The sequence below is a fragment of the Manis pentadactyla genome, chromosome 4 (genome assembly GCF_030020395.1).
Source record: "Manis pentadactyla isolate mManPen7 chromosome 4, mManPen7.hap1, whole genome shotgun sequence".
NCBI classification, from domain to species: domain Eukaryota; kingdom Metazoa; phylum Chordata; class Mammalia; order Pholidota; family Manidae; genus Manis; species Manis pentadactyla.
This window is the reverse complement of record NC_080022.1, coordinates 174807407-174826382: the sequence shown is the minus strand read 5'-3', so window position 1 is coordinate 174826382 and position 18976 is coordinate 174807407. Positions and strand designations below refer to the sequence as shown.

Genomic DNA, 18976 nt, shown 5'->3' with positions numbered 1-18976 from the left:
TCTGGGTTAGTCTTGTCTGGATCATATTTTTTTGCCTTTTCATGTTGACAGGTGCTATTGACTGTCAGCTGGGAGGGCCAAAATTTTCACTTACTACTGGCCTTTCTTTACTGGGGCAACTGCGACCCCTAGTGGCTTGTGTTGGGTAATTGCGTGTAGAGTGGGTCTTTGTGTCTTGCCTGGCCGGGAGGGAGAAATTTCCCTTTCTGTGGGCGGAATTTGTCTCAGGCTGCTTCTCTGCTTTCGCAGCGCCCGGTGGGGTGATGGATGGGGGGGCTGCTTGACTGTTTGCCTCCGTGAGGGGTCTCAGAGCTGTTGCCCAGGGGGTTAGTGCGCCCGGTTTTCCCTGTAATTTCCAGCTGCTGTACTGTGACCTGGGTTGTTTCCGTCAAGCTGTTAAGTCCCTGTCCCTTTAAGACTTTCAAAAAGCCCCCGCTTTTCTTTGTCACAGGGGCATCAGCTTCAGCACCCGCTCTGAGGTCTTACCCCCTGTTCTCCCAGTATCCAGGGCCCCCTGGGCATATACTGTGTCTGCACTCTGGCCCAGGTGGCTGGGGCTGGGTGTTCGGCAGTCCTGGGCTCCGTCTCCCTCCCGCTCTGCCTGCTCTTCTCCCGCCGGGAGCTGGGGGGAGGGGCGCTCGGGTCCCGCCGGGCCGGGGCTTGTATCTTACCCCTTTCACCAGTCGCTGGGTTCTCGCTGGTGTAGCTACAGTCTGGCCACTGTCCTGCGTCTTCTGGTCTCTCTTTTAGGGCTAGTTGTGTTTGTTGTATTTTCAAAAGTATATATGTTTTTGGGAGGAGAATCCCACTGTCCTACTCACGCTGCCATGTTGGCTCCGCCTCCTATGTACCACATCTTTATCCATTCATCTACTGATAGACACTTAGGTTGCTTCCATTTCTTGGCTATTGTAAATAGTCCTGTGATAAACATAGGGGTGCATCTGTCTTTTTCAAACTGGGCTGCTGCATTCTTAGGGTAAATTCCTAGGAGTGGAATTCCTGAGTCAAATGGTATTTCTATTTTTGGTTTTTTGAGGAACCTCCATACTGCTTTCCACAATGGTTGAACTAATTTACATTCCCACCAGCAGTGTAGGAGGGTTCCCCTTTCTCCACATCCTTGCCAGCATTTGTTGCTCCTAGTCTTTTCTATGTTGGCCATCCTAACTGGTGTGAGGTGATACCTCATTGTGGTTTTAATTTGCATTTCTCTGATGATTAGGGATGTAGAGCATCTTTTCATGTGCCTGTTGGCCATCTGAATTTCTTCTTTGGAGAAGTGTCTATTCAGATCCTCTGCCCATTTTTAGATTGGCTTATTTGCTTTTTGTTTGTTGAGGTGCATGAAGCTCTTTATATATTTTGGATGTCAACCCCTTATCGGATCCATCATTTATGAATATATTCTCCCATACTGTAGGATGCCTTTTTGTTCTATTGATGGCATCCTTTGCTGTAAGGAAGCTTTTTAGTTTGATATAGTCGTACTTGTTCATTTTTGCTTCTGTTTCCCTTGCCTGTGGAGATACGTTCATGAAGTTGTTCATGATTATATTCAAGAGAGTTTTGCGTATGTTTTCTTCTAAGAGTTTTATGGTTTCATGACTTACATTCAGGTCTTTAATCCATTTCGAATTTACTTTTTTGTATGAAGTTAGACGGTAATCCAGTTTCATTCTCTTACATGTAGCTGTCCAGTTTTGCCAACACCAGCTGTTGAAGAGGCTGTCATTTCCCCATTGTATATCCATGGCTCCTTTATCGTATATTAATTGACCATATGTGCTTGGGTTAATATCTGGACTTGCTATTCTGTTCCACTGGTCTATGGGTCTGTTCTTGTGCCAGTACCAAATTGTTTTGATTATTGTGGCTTTGTAGTAGAGCTTCAAATTGGGAAACAAGATCCCCCTTGCTTTATTCTTCCTTCTCAGGATTGCTTTACTATTCGGAGTCTTTTGCGCTTCCATATGAATTTTAGAACTATTTGTTCCAGTTCATTGAAGAATGCTGTCAGTATTTTGATAGGGATTGCACTGAATCTGTGGGTTGCTTTAGGCAGGATGGCCATTTTGACAATATTAGTTCTTCCTACCCAAGAGCATTGGATGAATTTCTATTTATTAGTGTCCTCTTTAATTTCTCTTAGGAGTGTCTTGTAGTTTTCAGGGTATAGGTCCTTCACTTCCTTGGTTAGGTTTATTCCTAGGTATTTTATTCTTTTTGATGTAAAAGCAACTATCTTTTAAAGATGAATTCTGTTACTAGAACTGGGCATGTTTTCTACTGATATTTTACTCCTCCCAAAAGCCAGTTACAGCTAAATTCAGTACATCACATATGCCTAAGTCGTTACAAAATAGAAGGAAAAAAACCTACAATAAGTGAGATATGTAAAAATAGAAAGGGTGATTGAGCACTTACCCTAAAAAAATTAGTTTTTAAAAAAACCACATAATGTTCCTTATGTTCAATGGTTATTTTTCTGTTGTTGTTTCCAAAGAAAAGGAGACATGAATTTACATAAATGTTTCTTACGAGAGAAGCCAGGCACACCCATGCCTGCCTAACACAGAACTAACAAACAAGTTGAATACAAGGTCCTGCCTGGTTCAAGAATGCCAGAATGTAGATACAGTTCATTTAGCTGTGGTCAGAAAGATGGACTAAATACTTTTTGAAAAATTCAAGCCTTTTACAATAACCGAGAAGAAAAGAACCACTAACCCAAAGTTAATTTCTGACTTGGAACTCCTGAATTTACTCTTGTGTTAAACAAAGGATCTCTATTTTTTTGGCAAAAAAATGCTTCTTTACATTAACTTGCTTTATTTATGGGAAAAAAACAAACAAACATGGCATTTCCCAATCAAATGATGTGTTTTTAAACAGTAAAAAGCACAAGTGGAAGATATTACAGCACACTCAATTTTTGAGATTTTTCAACTTCATTTTTAAAGTGATCAGTGTACAATGGCTTCCATCTCCAAATTTTTACTTTCCTCATAAGTACAACTTCTTCCTATCGGTTCTTACAAAGTTCTATGGGTGACACTATAAAGGCAAAGTGCAAGTACATTTGGGTAAATATAACTATTTTTGGAATGTTATCATTCCCTTGAAATCTGTAATCTAATGTATGGAATCAATCTGTGGCAGCTTATTCAAAAATGTTAATAACTTTAAATAAATTTTTCTGGTTTCTAACACTAAAAATTTTGTGTTGAGTTTTAAAGTGGCACTTGGCTAGCAACTCCTGATGCAGCCTTAACTAACATCTTACTAAAATGGGAGAACTCAATGAACGATCCCTGAGTGCCCAAAAGGAGGTATCAAGACCAGTGGTCATTCCCCCTGCCCTGCCAGATCAAAAACACAAGTTCTAACCAACTAGAAAAGATGGTAGCTATCCTTCCTGGCCTCCCTTTTTGACCTATCCGTTCCTTTGGCACTGCTCTACATCCAAAGAAAGACTACAGCTGTCAGAAAATGAGAGTACAAGGTGGGTAGTGTTGAGGAAAGATGACAGATTGCTTCTTGGAAAATGAAAGCAGGCATTCTTTTAAAACCCAAAAGGAGTATTAAGTTAGGATTCAGACTTTCACATACTCTATCTTCTCAATCTTAAGTTGAGTCAGGATATGAAGGTAGATGAGCCCATGATCCTTTTTCAGTCCAGCAGAGCTACTCTGACCAAAAACCTACCAGCACTGGAACTGGGCTAGGAGCTTCTTAAACCCATAATATATCTAATTATAATTTTTGGCAATTCAGCACCCAAGTGAACAAATAAAGGAATAAGAGCAACCCAAGCCAGTATATATGCTAAAAGTGAAAGACAGAAGATAGGTACTAAGGTAAAACATGGTTCTCCTTACTGAAAGACAGTAAAAAGGAAAACAACAAAAAAAAGTATTTCTGAATAAAGAAAGAGAACAGCAGTTGAGGACAATAAAAAAGAACACCCTAGAGAAATCAAAAGAACATTTAAAAATACTGCTTGCTATATTCCATAAATGCAAAAAGACATGATGTCTATGAATCAGGAATAAAAGAATGTACAGATGGGGTAAGAAAGTGAATTATGTAAGGAAAAAAGTGGGTAAGTAAAAACATAAGTAAGCAACCACAGCATCCAATAATAGATGAATGGATAAAGATGTAGTACATATACACAGTGGAATATTTTTCAGCCATAAAAAAAGAAATCCTGCCATTTGTGACAGCATGAATGGACCTAAAGGGTATTATGCTCAGTGAAATAAGCCAGGCAGAGATAGACAAATACCATATATTTCACTTATTTGTGGAATCTAAAAAAAGAACAAAATAGCAGTAGATTCACAGACACTAAGAGATGACTGGTAGTTACTATGGGGGAGGGAGTCGGTAGGTGGGTGGGGAGGGGGATAAATGGGCACAAAATTTCTGTCATAATATAAGTTGATCACAGGGATGGTAGTACAACATGGAGAATTCAGCCAATGATTCTGTAACAATTTCCTATGCTGACAGATAATAACTGCACTAGAGAGGGTGAGGATTTAATAATGTAGGTAACTGCTGAACCACTGTACTGTACACCTGAAACCAATATAAGATTGTATACCAACTATACTTCAACAAAAATTCATTATGAGCTGCAGTAAGTATCAAAATATATGGAAGACATAATGAATGTTTAATGAAATTCAAAATCACATTAAATGAGACATAAAATGATATAAGAATAGAAATCAGGGATCCAAGGTAGATACCAAGGAAGAGGCCAGTGTAAGACAGAAAAAGGCAAAAAATCAGGCATATCCACATATTTCCAGAATAAAAATATACAGACCCATAAAGAGATGTACCTGGGCCAAATTTTTCTAATACACAAATAAAGGTGAGGGGGATCTATCGTTATCACAGAAAAACAGATTAGTGTTTGTCCCTTAGGTCATGGCCTCCTCTGAAACATGAAATGCTAGAAAAACTACAAAGGGGCGTGTGTACACGTGTGTGTATGTAGGTTCTCAATTAGGGAGGTGAGAGGAGGCGGCCAACAGGTTATGATGAAAATGTTACACATGGTGTTGTTTTCACGTGGGAAGGCAAGTGAAAGAACTCTCAACTCTACAAATGCACCAAAAATTAGACACTAAAAAGGATATATCCTTCTTGAAAAATTATTACATAAAAATGTGTTCCAGTCATTCAAGAGATGAACTAAGACTAAAAACTATGATTAAAAGAAAAATAACATTGCCAATGAGCTTTGAAACCAGTTTAACAAATACGTGTGATACTGTAAATTAGACATAAAACTGACTTTAAGACTTATATGAAATATTTAAGCAATTTAATAATAACAGCTAAAAACATTAGATTTTACTCATAAAAACCAGGCTTATAGGTTAGATATATGTTAAATTCTAGATTTTACACAGAAGTAAATTATACTATTTTATATTTTGATAATTACAGAAATAAAGGTAAAAATTTTTAGAGAAGAGATAATCACACACAATGACTTTTATTATCTTTATTATTAAACAGAACCTTTATTCAAACCGAGTCTTACCAAATACGAAAACTGTTAAAACAAGGTTGCAGATTCCCACCCAGCTGTGTTATGGGGGCCCTGGAGGTTCCTCTATAGAACCTGTAGGACCCCTGCAGACAGTTTGAAAACTACTGTCATTAGTACAAGTAAGGATCAAACCTAACCTTCTAATTCACTGGAAAAGATAAAAATGTTAGCCAATTTTATTTATAACTCAGTAATATTTATGTATATATGCATTTTATGTTAGTGTGTAAATTTATGTATATTTCTGTATAAATATACTACAAGTGGCTCAAAATAATTACTGAAGGAAATGAAGCAATGTTTTATCTCAGTTACTGGAACTACAGGTATCATATTTTTCAGTATTCTCTAAATTTATTATAAAAAGCATGGATTGTTTTTGTAACAACTATTTTTAAAGAATGAGCCAATAGGCCTAATTGCATATTAAAAATTTATTTTTATAATATCACAGTATATTTTCTAGAGGTATCTTTTAACTCCAGATTAGCTGTTTTTAAAGTTTCTCTTGTAAGCAAAAAAATAATTTAGATGAGGTTATAAAAGATATAAAATGCAAAACCTGGGCTGAAAAGTACTTGGGAAATAGTTTTTAAAATTCAAGAATATTAAAATAACTTCTCAGCAATGGGAAAACAGTATTATATACTTATTCCCACAGTTCCATGAAATACAATAGTTCACATATGTAGTATACATGTATACTATTTTTACACATTTAAATTTATATTTTACAATATAATATTTCTCTAGGATAAATTTAAATATTAAAATTCTACAGTGTAAGATATCCAATTTAAAGGTAGTGCTTACAATTAAGGTTTGGTGCTGGTTCCCACTCAGACTCCCTCAGATTAAAGGAAAATATTCAAATGTTTATGACTTAACTTTGTTATCTGGTAATATTAATCACCTCTACAATACGTACATAATCTACATATACATAACATCAGTCAGTGCTTGTTATAAAATCTCTTACCACATTTTAATACTTACTCTTAACAAATCATCTATTCTTCCTTCCTTCTTCTCTAAGTCAGAATTCTTACTGTTTTCTAGTGCAGATATTTTTTCTATTGTGAGGTCAGACTATAGAGACAAAGAGAAAATAAATTCAGAATTAGTCTCAAAATATTACATGTCTTCTCATTTTTCTTCTTACTTTTTTAGAAGAAAGCACTTGCAGAAAACTAACAGTCTGGAATCACATGGCTCAAGAAATTAAATCTGCTTTTCTCATCCCATTCTTTAAGCCTTAGATTGTTACACTGCACTTCAAAAACATGTTAACTCTGGAATCAAATATATGAATTCTCCAACTTCCTGAACACTGAACAATACAGAAACACCAATCTAGAAATGAAACTAACTTCATCGAAAAGGACCGCAGAGACATGACCCAAATCTCTGAAGAACAAACACGCCACCCAGTGGAAGCAAAGCGCAACAGAAAGGGGCGAGATGAAGCTGAATGCTCAACTATGTCTGTTCAACCATTCAAAACTCTTAATTCAAGAAAAATTACAACCTACTCCTGAGGGTTATATAGCTCTTAAGATGTAAGAAATTCTCCCAGATTGCCAAGTATCCTGTCTTGAAGGCAACACAGTGCCAAGAGGCTTCAAGAAAACCCAGTATACTATTTGGCTAGCTCAACACCACAAAGTGGAGGATATACTCACTTCCTTTTCAGGTTTTAACTTTGGATGTTCACAACATTCCCTAAATTAAAAAGAGCGTTTGAAAACTATTTAAGGAAGAAATTATGTTGGTGTGCCACAGTTAAAGAAGTTTAGGTTGGTCTTGCCAAACAGGCAGATACAAGGAATAAATTAACTACTTTCATAAATTAGGGAATTAACATTCATTGAAGCCTACTGTAAGCACTGCCCTAGTAAGCATTTTGTATATATTGTCTGAGATAATCAACCACGATTTACAAATGATTTGTACTCAAGAAAACTGAGGCCTGAGAAGACAAAGTGTAAGCTGCAGACGCAAAATTTGAACCCAGGCCTACAGGTCTCCAACACAAGTGATCTTCCCCACCAGCACAATGCAATGTAAGCATTTTCTGCTGTAATACACCAGCACAGTAAAGAAACAATTCAAAAAGTTAAAGCACCTTCCAAAAGACTTTAAATACTAATAATTCAAGTTCTGAATATTGCACACACAACTAATGAGGTAAAGTCAAAGGAAACAAAGAAAGGACTCATAGATTTTGTATGTGGTTAGCATTTATTTCTAAGCAGATATTTTCCTCCTCTCCTTATCAATCACCAACCTACCTGGGTCTGTCTGTGCTGGATGGAGATCTGTTTTTGGGAGCTGCCGGAATGCTCTGTGTTGCCAGATCCCGTAGAAGAGGGACTGTTTTGCTGAGCCTGTAGTAAAGGTATATTACCAATCACAAGAAAGTTTTACATCTTTCTCCAGAAACAATTGTATGAATGAAAATGATTAACTATATAAAACAAACGCCTTCTCATGAAAGTCAGAAGTCAAGGCCATGTAGCCAAGATGAAAGTAAAACAATTCAAAATGAGAAGCAAAGGCTAACGCTGGTGGCTGGGACCATGTTTCTGTAAATAGTTTAAAGTACCAAATGCTTCTTAATAAATTTTTAAATAGTGAACTTGAGAAAATTAAAAGTTGTTTCTGTAGTAACAGGCCCTTTTCACCTGTAGAGTAACATGCTTTTGTAAGAAAAGGCTGGCAAAGCACCCAATGCACAAGGAGGGCTGCTCATGACTTTAGGCAGGAAGGACTGTGAGCTACTACTATTCAGAACAGCCTCCTAAGTCCACATACATTATCCATGAACACATAGTGGTCCAAAAATTCAGGTTGTTTTTCTATATTGTCACTTGATCATTGTGACTTTAACACACAACTGGATAGAGGACACTTGAAGGCATTTATAAGTCTATAAGGTTTTGGATTTAATATAATTCAGCTATTCAGGCATATACAAATCATTATACTCCCCAATTCCTTTTAAGAACAAGATTGTACCTAACAAAATACAACCCATCACAGATGTAATTAGGAAATATTGAATATTCTGCAGATTATGGGCTAATGGAAATATAGTGCTACTATCTCAGGGAATGCAATGTTTCCACATATGTGAATACTTTCTAAATATTCCTTTAATTATTTTCCTTACTCATTAACTATTAGCAATGCTATAACCACCATTTTTGAGCAATTACTGTCAGGTAAATGCTTCACTGTCATGATAACAAGTAATGCTTACCAAAACCCTAAAAGGTGGTTATGTTTTCCACTTATAAAGAAAATGCAAATCAGAGATACTAAGCACCCCATGTAGGGTCTCACAGCTGTTAAGTGGGAGGGCAAGAGTTGAGGGTTATCTGTGTCCACAATAATCACTCTCAATGGCCAGAGCAGACTGCTTGCCTTTTGCTAAGTTACAGGTACTGTTACGACCAGGCTGCTAACAAGCTAAGAATTTCATACACAAAATTACACCAAAGGTTCACAACCACCTTGTAAATAAGGTAGGCGGTATTATTATCTCCCTTTTTACTTACTCATTCAACAGCTACTCGGTGAGTACTCCCTATGTCTAAGGACTGTGCTGGTTGTTAGGGGCTAAAAAAACAGAAACAAGACCCACAGACACAGTCATTACTCTGCCTCAATAAAGCTTATAATCCAAGGGAAGATAATTATTAAGTACTCAATAAAATTTGTTGAAAGAAACTGTTCAATAAATGATCATATAATAAATAAAAAATTCCTATTAGGTTAAGTACTGTACTAATATGTAACAGGGTACAACCCAGAGATTAAGGGCTGAATTTCTACAGAAGGTAGTATCAGAGTTTGAATGAATTTGAAGGAAGTTAGCAGGCAGAGAGGAGACAACAGGGTCATTCCAAGTAGAGAATGTGTCCAAGAACCCTAGGGGAAGACAGAAGACTCATGGGGGGGATCAGAGAAGTCAGAAACAAGGAACCAGTCTCAAAGAGGTTAAACAATGCACACAGCCTGCAAGTGGCAGAGCTGCATGCAGAGCCAAGCTGAGGAAGAGTCCAGAGCAGGGAAAATTGTTCTCTGCCCTTTCTACCATGTGGCAAATCTTTCGGTTTTTTACTGAGCACTATGAACCTCAAGCACTATACTGCACTATGACACAAGCATTATCTTCTTCAGTTATCGTTAGATTGCTCTTAAAATCCTCTCCTTTAAAAATGTTTCTAAATGAGGATGACTAAACTATATCTGCAGTAAGAGATGGTAAGAATCACATGACTGACTAAAAGGCTCTTCTATAAACTTCGTAATTTTAGTATGTGGGTTTGGCTAAAGTGTTTTTTTTTTTTTACATGTGCTCATTTCTGATTATAAATTTTCTTGTGGCAAACGAAGGGTGCTAGAATGTGATTCCACAGCAGGTTTTCAATTTAACGCTTTCTATAAAAACATATGTACAAATAGCCCAATGATAAGAAGTAAAACTGCAAAAGTTAACTAAGCAAGTGGAACACAGGTTAGGAGGTAGCAACTTCTCATGAAAACGAAAACAGTGCTTTCAAAAGGTAACTACACAAATATAAGGACTTACAAGTGAGTCCATGGTAGAAAAAGTGCTCTAATTCGGATCATTCACTCAATACTAACTGTGAACCTTGATGCCTGGTCCTGTGTCAAACACTTAGGGATGCCAAACCACGAAACAGAGAGCTTATCCGTGATGACAGAACCATGTCCCAGGGAAATGAGAATGGACATCGGTGGCCTTGCTGAGCAGTGCTCTGTAGTTGTGCATTTAGTCTAATTCCTGCCTTGCAAAATATTCTTCTCAGATTTCTATACTCCTTGTTCTTATTATAAAAATGGTATTGGCTTCTAGTGTATCATTTAATTAGATACATCTAATGTATCAAGAAAACCAACAAAACAAAGACAATCTGACATGAAAAAACAAAACTTGATCCAAAAGAGAACAGATAACTCAAGAAAACAACTTTAAAAATACAGTATGTCAGAGAGGGTCAAAAGGATATCACATAGGTCACAGGCTGGTTGTCCCAAAGTCCTACTGATATGATATGCAGAAATTTTTTAAATGAAATCATAATAGCACAAGAAACAGGGAGAGTCAAGGATCAGAAATTTTCAAAAACGAATTTTAAGCATTCAAAAGTAATCGGGATCAGATTGATAGAGACAGTGAAACAAAGAAATTCACAGCTCAAAAAACATAAGCAGTAAAACAGGCTGGATCTTTTTGAGGAAGTTCCTGCAATGAAGCTCCATGTTGAGATTTATTTACATTTACAAAAACCAGGAATGACCCATGGGACAATTATCAGACATTTGAAACATTCCAGCAGTGTCCCATTTAATCCCCCACACTGAAGACTGAGGGGCCTGGACACTACAGCTTCTTACCCCAAGTCTCTTACATAAGAATAAAACTTAGAATGAATGTAAATAAATTATTTCAAAAGGAAAAATCAGTGGGTCTAGGAGGAGGGAAGGAACACTCCTGATGTGAACACTGCAGCTTGGGGAAAAAGTCCAGTATCCCATCCTCCACAACTGACATAAAGAAGGAAGAACAGAAGGCACTGCAAAGACTAGAGTAGTTTACTCACCAAAACAAAGGCCTCCCTATTTTGAGACTTGCAGGGAGCTGGTCTTTCCGCCTACAGTACCAGATACTTGGAGAGATCACAGTCAACTCTCCACCATGTGTGGTGTGGATTATTTGGGAATCAGTACTATGCTAGTGCAGGGGAAAATTCATGCCAACGACCTATATTAATCACTTTAACACTTCCTCCAACTAAAGCTAAAATGTGCGTTTTCAAGAAAACCAACAACCCAAAGAAGATATGACATGAAAAGACAAAACTTGATCCACAACAGAACAGATAACTCAAGAAAAACAACTTAAAAAATAAAGTATGTCAGAGAAGACAAGTAATGACTCTATAGCATCTTACTACACTGATGGACAGTGACTGTAATGGGGTATGTGGGGGGGACTTGATAATAGGGGGAGTCTAGTAACCATGTTGTTCAAGTAATTGTACATTAACGATTCAAAATAAAAAAAGAAAAAATATATATAGTATGTTCAGAGAGGGTCAAAAGGATATCACATATGTAAAAACAAAAAAACAACAAAGAATATGAAAAATAAACTTGACAAACATTATCGAAAATTTTTAAAATAGGTAAGTCAAATAACAAAACAGGCATGGTTGAATAAAGAATCAGTAATCTGGAAGACAGTATCAGGAAAATTTCCCAGAAAGTAAAACAAAAAGTCAAACAGCACAGAAGAAAAGTTAAAAAACATTAACAGCACAGAAGCTCTCAAACTATCTAATAGGCTCTCCAGAGAACACAGAAAGAATAATCACAGAACAGTAAATAAAATATCTCTGAAGTAAAAAGATAAGTTTTAAGAGTGAAAAAGCCTACCATATGACAAGCAGCATTAACAGAGGAAAAGATAAACAGTGGGTAGACTTCAAGAACAAAAAGATACCAAAAGGTCATCTCAGTAGCTGTAGAAAAAGCATCCAACACTCTTTTGTGATAAAAACATTCAAACTCAGAATAGAAGGGAATGTTCTCAACCCCCACAAAAACTGGCATTCTCTGAAAAACATACAGCCTACACAATACTTACTATCAAAGATCCCATGCTTCCCCCCTAAGATCAGCAACAAGATAAGGATATCCACTTGAACCACTACTATCCAACACTGCACTGGAGGTTCTAGCCAGGGCAATCAGACAGACAAATAAATAAATAAATAAAAATAAAAGGCATCCAGATTGGAAAAGAAGTAAAACTTTCCCTGTTCACAGATGACATGATTTTGTATACACAAAGTCCTACCAAAAAAGCCAATTAGCACTAAATAAAACACAAGCCAACAGGACTGCAGGATTCAAGGTCGATATATAAAAATCAACTCTATATTATAGCAATAAACAATCTGAAATAAATTAAGAAAATTTTGTAATAGTATCAAATAGTTTTAAAAAAAGAAGGGCATGAACTGTACACTGAAAACTGTTAGGTATTATTAAAAGAAATTAAAGAGACTTAAATACACACACACACATAAAGAGAGACCTCAATCTATAGATTCAGCACAACTGCTTTAAATCTCAGCTGATTTGTTTACAAAAATTGAAAAGCTGGTCCTTAAATTCATATGGAAATCTAAGAGATCCTGTGGCCCAATCTTGGAAAATGAACAAAGAGGAATCACCCTTCCTGATTTCAAAACTTAATACTACAAAGCTACAGTAATTAAGACAGTGTGGTACTGGCATAAGAACAGGCATCTATATAGCTCAACTGAGTAAAATCTGGAGTCCAGAAATAAACCCCTTACATTTATAGTCAATTGATTTTTGACAAGGGTGCCAAAACAATTCTATGGAGAAAGAACAGGCTTTTTAAACAAATCGTACTGAGACAACTAGATATTCACAAGCAAAAGAATAAAGTTGGACCCCCTTCCTCATACCATACGCAAAAATTAACACAAAGTGGATCATAGACCTAAAGATAAGAGTTAAAAAGACACGTAGGTACTCGCTTCAGCAGCACATATACTAAAACTGAAATGATACAGAGATTAGCATGGCCCCTGTGCAAGGATGATACACAAATTCATGAAGCATCCGTGTTTTTGTACAGCATGGAGAATACAGTCAGTGAGTCTCTAACATCTTTCTGTGTTGACAGACTGCGGTACACTAGAGGGGCTGAGGATCTGGTGATGTGGGTAGCTGCTGAACCACTGTGTTGTACATTTGGGGCCAATACCAGATTGTGTATCAATGATTCTTCAATACAAAATTAAAAAACCAACAACAACAAACCATGCCAACTCTACAAAAAAAAAAGGACACTTAGATGAAAAACACAAGAGTAGATTTTCATGACCTTATGTTAAAATATAGCCTTCTTAGCTAAACAATGAGAAGCATAAGCAACAAAAGAAAAAACAGATAAATTGGACTTTTTCACAATTAAAATTTTCTGTGCTTCAAAGGACACCTTCAAGAAAGTAAAACAATCTACAGGAGAAGATACTTGTAAATCATATATTTGATAAGGATCTAATATTCAAAATACATAAAGAACCCTTACAACTCAACAACAGATAGACTAATAACCAAATTTCTTAAAGGCCAAGGGGTTTATGTAGACATTTCTCCAAAGAAAATATACAAATGGCCACAGGCAAATGAAAAAAATGCTCATTATCCTTTAATATTCAGGAAATGCAAACCAAAGTCACAATGAGATGTTGCTTCATATCCAGCGGGATTGTTATATTCAAAACAACAAACAGTAGTAAGTGTTGACAAGGATGTGGAGAACACTCATACACTGCTGCTGGGTTCATAAAATGGGGCACCTGCTTTGGAAAACAATCTGGCAGTTCCTTAAAGATAATTACTATATGACCCAACAATTCTACTCTTGTATATGCCCAAAAGAAATGAAAACATATCTGTACAAAAAATTATACGTGAACGTTCATGACAGTATTATTCATAATAACCAAAAAGTGGGAACAACCCAAGTGTCCATCAACTGATGAAAGGATAAATAAGACTGTGACTGTGCACCCCAGAAATGATTAAATTTACTAATAAACATCCATGAAAATCCATGAGGCCTGCCTTTGTAGTAGAACTATATGTGAATGTAGCCCAACAGGCCTAGAAGATGAAAGTTCTATTTTATGTTTTAGACACTAATAAAAGGTAAATGTGATGTTAATCTGGCTATCTAGGAAAATGTTAATTTCTCAAAAGTTACTTTCAATGACGAGGATGTTTTCTTCTTGGAGCATCCAGTAAAATCATTTGGTTTTGCCATGCCTAATAATGAAACAGCCATAATACTGTAAGTGCTTCGTAAGTGTTTTCAAGTTTCAGAATAACTTATCAAGCAGAAAAGAGTCAATTTAGTTAAAATTACAAACTAAATACCACATACTTGTAATTTAAAATAGCTAAAAAAAATTGAAAGATGAGAAAGGAAGCTGGGTAATAGTTAATGAGTATGTATGTCAAACTCGTCTCTCAGAATAGGGAATAAACAGATCTTGTTTAAAGTTGATTAGATAAGAGACATTATTTGAAGTTAAAATGGTAATCAGTAGAAAATCTAAAACACAAACTGTTAACAGTAGTTCTCTGAGGGGTGTGAAGGAAAAAGAATTTTACTTTTCTCCATCACTTCAAGTTTTCAAGGGCCATGTACATGTACTACTTTTACAATTTAGAACATCATATGCTTATAATTTAAGAAATCAAATTTCCTATGTTAAAACATGTAAAATTATGTAAGTTTTAAACATTTAAAGTATCAAACTCTTATACTGTCACCCATTTTTACTTAATACCTATCTAGAGATCTTTCATTGTTAGCCCATACATATGTTTTTTGTACTGTATAGCATTCCATCGTGTACATGTATTTTATTTAACTAGTCTCTATATGAAGGATGCTTTTATTAATTCATGCAACATATTACACTGAGTGTCTATCAGCACAGTTCCCATCCTAGCACTGGAGACACCAAAGTCTGCAACCTGATGGAGGCTTCACGGGGGGCAGGGGAGAGCCACTGTCAAACAAAGAAGTAAATTATAGCAGGTCAGCTGGTGGTAAGACTAAGCTAAAGCGGGGCACGGGAGGTAGATATCGTATGGGGTGGGCAGGGAGGAGTTGATGTTTTATAGTGTAGGCACTTATTTTATACAGGACTGTGTCTTAGGGTAAATTTAAATAGAGACTGGATAGAACTGAGGGAGCAAGGCATGATGGTATCTGGCGGAAGAATGTTGAAACTAAAGCAACTGTAAGTAGAAAGGCCCTGAAGTGAGAGCCTACCAGGTACTATTTGAGGAAGCAAGGCAGCCAGTGTGGATGCAACCTGGTAAGGAAGAGAGGCAGTAAGTAGTAAGAGATACCAAAGTGGTAGGAGACAGACCATGCAGGGCCTATGTGCCAATTCAAGCACTTTGAGTGGAAGGAGTGGCATGACTCGGCATTCAGTTATTTTCAGGTGGATCACTCTCTCTGACAAAGCTAGAAGTAGAGTCCAGTTAGGAAGCTACCACCATAACCTCAGTGGCAGACAGTTTAAATTCAAGTGGTAATAATGAAGGGGGAAAAGACAAGAATGACTCCAAGGTTTTTAAACAATTAAAGAGCTGACAACTATTAAGATGTGGAAGGCTATGGGAGAAAGGAGTTTGAAGTGGGGGAACAAAATGAAGAATTCGGTTTTGGACATGTGAAATTTGATATGCTGGTTGACATACAGAGAAGATGACTTTTACAGGCGACTGACTACATAGGTCTGGCAATTCAGGGAAGGGTTCTGAGCTACAGACATAAATATGCAAGTCCTGCAGACAGGTGATAATTAAAGCAAACTAAATGAGATTATGTAGAGAATAAAGGCAAACAGAAAGGTCTAAAGATTGAGCCCTGGGGCACTCCAATGTGAGGAAGAATCAAGAGGAAGCCATAAAAAGAGCATGTTCTTGGAGAAGAAGGGAGTGAGTGATCCATTGTGGCTAATAAATTGGGCTGGCTAAGTTCTGAGAACTGATCACTGGACTTAGCAACATGAAGGTCACATTCCAAGTTGAAATACTGATAGATAGAAATTACAGTTATAAACAATAATTATTTTTGTGCAGTTTTATGGGAATGGAATTTCTGGACCCAATAATATGTAAACTTAACACTGAGATACATTACCAACTTGTCCAAATGACTATAACAACTTAGAGGCAATATAAAACTGCATCTGTGTCTGAATTATCAAACTTATTAACCTTTCATTTGATAGGTCAAAAATGTTATCTTGTTTTATTCTGTATTTCTCAATGGCTGAAGTTAAGCATTTTCTTCATGTTATTAGTCATTTGTCTTTTTTTTCCCCATACACCTGTCTGCTCATAGTCTTTGCCTATTTTTTTAGGAGACCTGCTTTTTTTTTTTAGAGAGGGCATCTCTCATATTTATTGATCAAATGGTTGTTAACAACAATAAAATTCTGTATAGGGGACTCAATGCACAATCATTAATCAATCCCAAGCCTAATTCTCAACAGTCTCCAATCTTCTGAAGCATAACGAACAAGTTCTTACATGGTGAACAAGTTCTTACATAGTGAATAAGTTCTTACATGGTGAACAGTGCAAGGGCAGTCATATCACAGAAACTTTCAGTTTTGATCACGCATCATGAACTATAAACAATCAAGTCAGATATGATTATTCGTTTGATTTTTATACTTGATTTATATGTGAATCCCACATTTCTCCCTTATTATTATTATTATTATTTTTTAATAAAATGCTGAAGTGGTAGGTAGATGCAAGATAAAGGTAGAAAACATAATTTAGTGCTGTAAGAGGGCAAATGTAGATGATCAGGTCTGTGCCTATAGACTAAGTATTAATCCAAGCTAGACAAGGGCAACAAAACATCCACGGATGCAGATTTCTCTCAAAACAGGGGGGTGAGGTTCTAAGCCTCACCTCTGTTGATCCCCAATTTCTCACCTGATGGCCCCCGTGCGACTGTGCCTGTCTTAGGTTGTTCCTCCCTTAAGGAATCTTACCCAGGAGACTTGCTTTTTTATCTACTGATTTACAATATCTGTTTTATATTAATGTTAGCTTTTTTTTTTCCTTCTTTATTTTACTAAGCTTATATATATCTGGCTGGAACCTCAGAGAAGCAAAGAGAAACAGAACCGTACCAAAGCATTTAGGCCTTTGGTTTTTATACGGTTTCCATGTTCCTTACTCTGACATATCATTCTTACTGCTAACTGCCATCTCTCTTCCGTGTGAGAAAAATATGCCTGCAGCATCTCTCAACTCCTCTAACAGCCTGAGTGTACAAGGTGACAGAACTGAGCAGGTGGTTGTCCTTCATATGCACCCACTCCCAAGCCTGCACGTACATACCTTTTATGGAAGGCTTACAATAGGGGAACAAGTTCTCACTGATCGAAACCCTTTGTATTTAACTATATGCCTATCACACAGTAGGCATTCAGTAAATATTTGAGAAATGAACAAAGGGAACTCCCGTTAAGTGAGAAACAGTTGGTTTTTAAGGCAATGTAAGAACTAAAGGACAAACAGCTTCCCCCACCCTGCACCCCTACCAAGGTTCTGCCTGGGAAAGTTAGATCTAATATGAAGATTTAACAAATGTAAGTGAATAGTAAGCACACAATGAAATATATACACAGACAGACAGATACAATCTCTAAAACAGTACTATAGAGAACTACTACATTCTCATACAAAGTATTCCATACTGTCAGGCTACCCACAGTATCATACTGGTTAATTCTCTCATTTTATGTTATTTCCTTTGCCCCTGAGGGATGAAATTATACTGTCCTCACACAAAAAGTTTCTCCATTCCTTTGATGATTAAAAATTCTGTGTTTTAAAAAGGTATTATCACTTTTTTGAGGGGAAGCAATAATAACTATAAGAAAGTATTCCAAATAATACACAATGGTTCCCTATCTAATTTTTTATTTCCTTTCCCTAAGACACTATTTTCAGGGCCTTTCTGAATACAATTGCATGTGGGTTAGTGATTCAGATTCCACAGAGCAAATAAAGAGGAAACTTGGATTATAACTGGAGAAAATGAACCAGTAAAAGAGAACAAAGTTTGGACCACTGGTGATTTTAGCTCTGAAAGATGCCCCTAAAAATGGAATAATAGAGCAATGGGCTTTCCCTTGCTTTATACCATCTTTGGCAACAAACAAGTAGTTAGTTGGTAGGGCACAGAAACCAAGAAAAATTACAACTTTTGAGTCAAACTGCATTATAATTTAGCAAATAAAAATGGGGTCAAACTTTCTTAGCACTCAAATTCTTATTATTCAGAGAGGGAGGAAGAAGCAAGCTGAAAGGAGCAAACAGCCAAATTTTCTTAGCAAGAGTCCCCACCAACACCAACACTCTGAAGAGGCAAGAGAAACAAGCACAGAAGCTGCCCAAATACCACAGCGGGAATGATTGGTAAGCGTGCTACCGAATGCCTGCCTACATGCTGAAATTTTATGACTTGAATATATTGCTTTAAATAATGATGGCTGGAGTCTGGAGATTTTATTTTTAATTATACAAGTACTTTGGTGATAATGGAATTTGATCTGTATTTTCTTTACTTCTTTGTCAACCTAATATTATATTTTTCCTTTCTATGGTGGTCTCTGACTTTGACAGTTTCTCTCAGTTCCCTGAACCAGAGGACTGAGTAAAAGCACAGTGCCTTTACCAGTTACACAGAGTTAGAAATGTCATCATCTCTCTACAAAA

At 36.7% G+C, this 18976-nt stretch overlaps 1 protein-coding gene and 1 non-coding gene across 5 annotated transcripts in view; one reads left to right on the top strand and one right to left on the bottom strand.

Moving 5' to 3' along the window:
* TLK2 (tousled like kinase 2) overlaps positions 1–18976 on the bottom strand; it is a 118510-nt gene that overhangs the window by 38512 nt on the left and 61022 nt on the right. For all 4 annotated transcript variants that reach the window (XM_036899760.2, XM_036899763.2, XM_036899761.2 and 1 more), the window contains 2 exons: positions 7867–7962; positions 6572–6664 (listed from right to left, as the gene is read on the bottom strand). In XM_036899760.2, coding sequence (XP_036755655.1) covers positions 6572–6664; positions 7867–7962 — 189 coding nt within the window. The remainder of the gene's footprint in view (positions 1–6571; positions 6665–7866; positions 7963–18976) is intronic.
* On the top strand, positions 13172–13275 carry LOC118919749 (U6 spliceosomal RNA). The gene has a single exon (XR_005027644.1). It is a non-coding gene; the product is annotated as a U6 spliceosomal RNA (small nuclear RNA).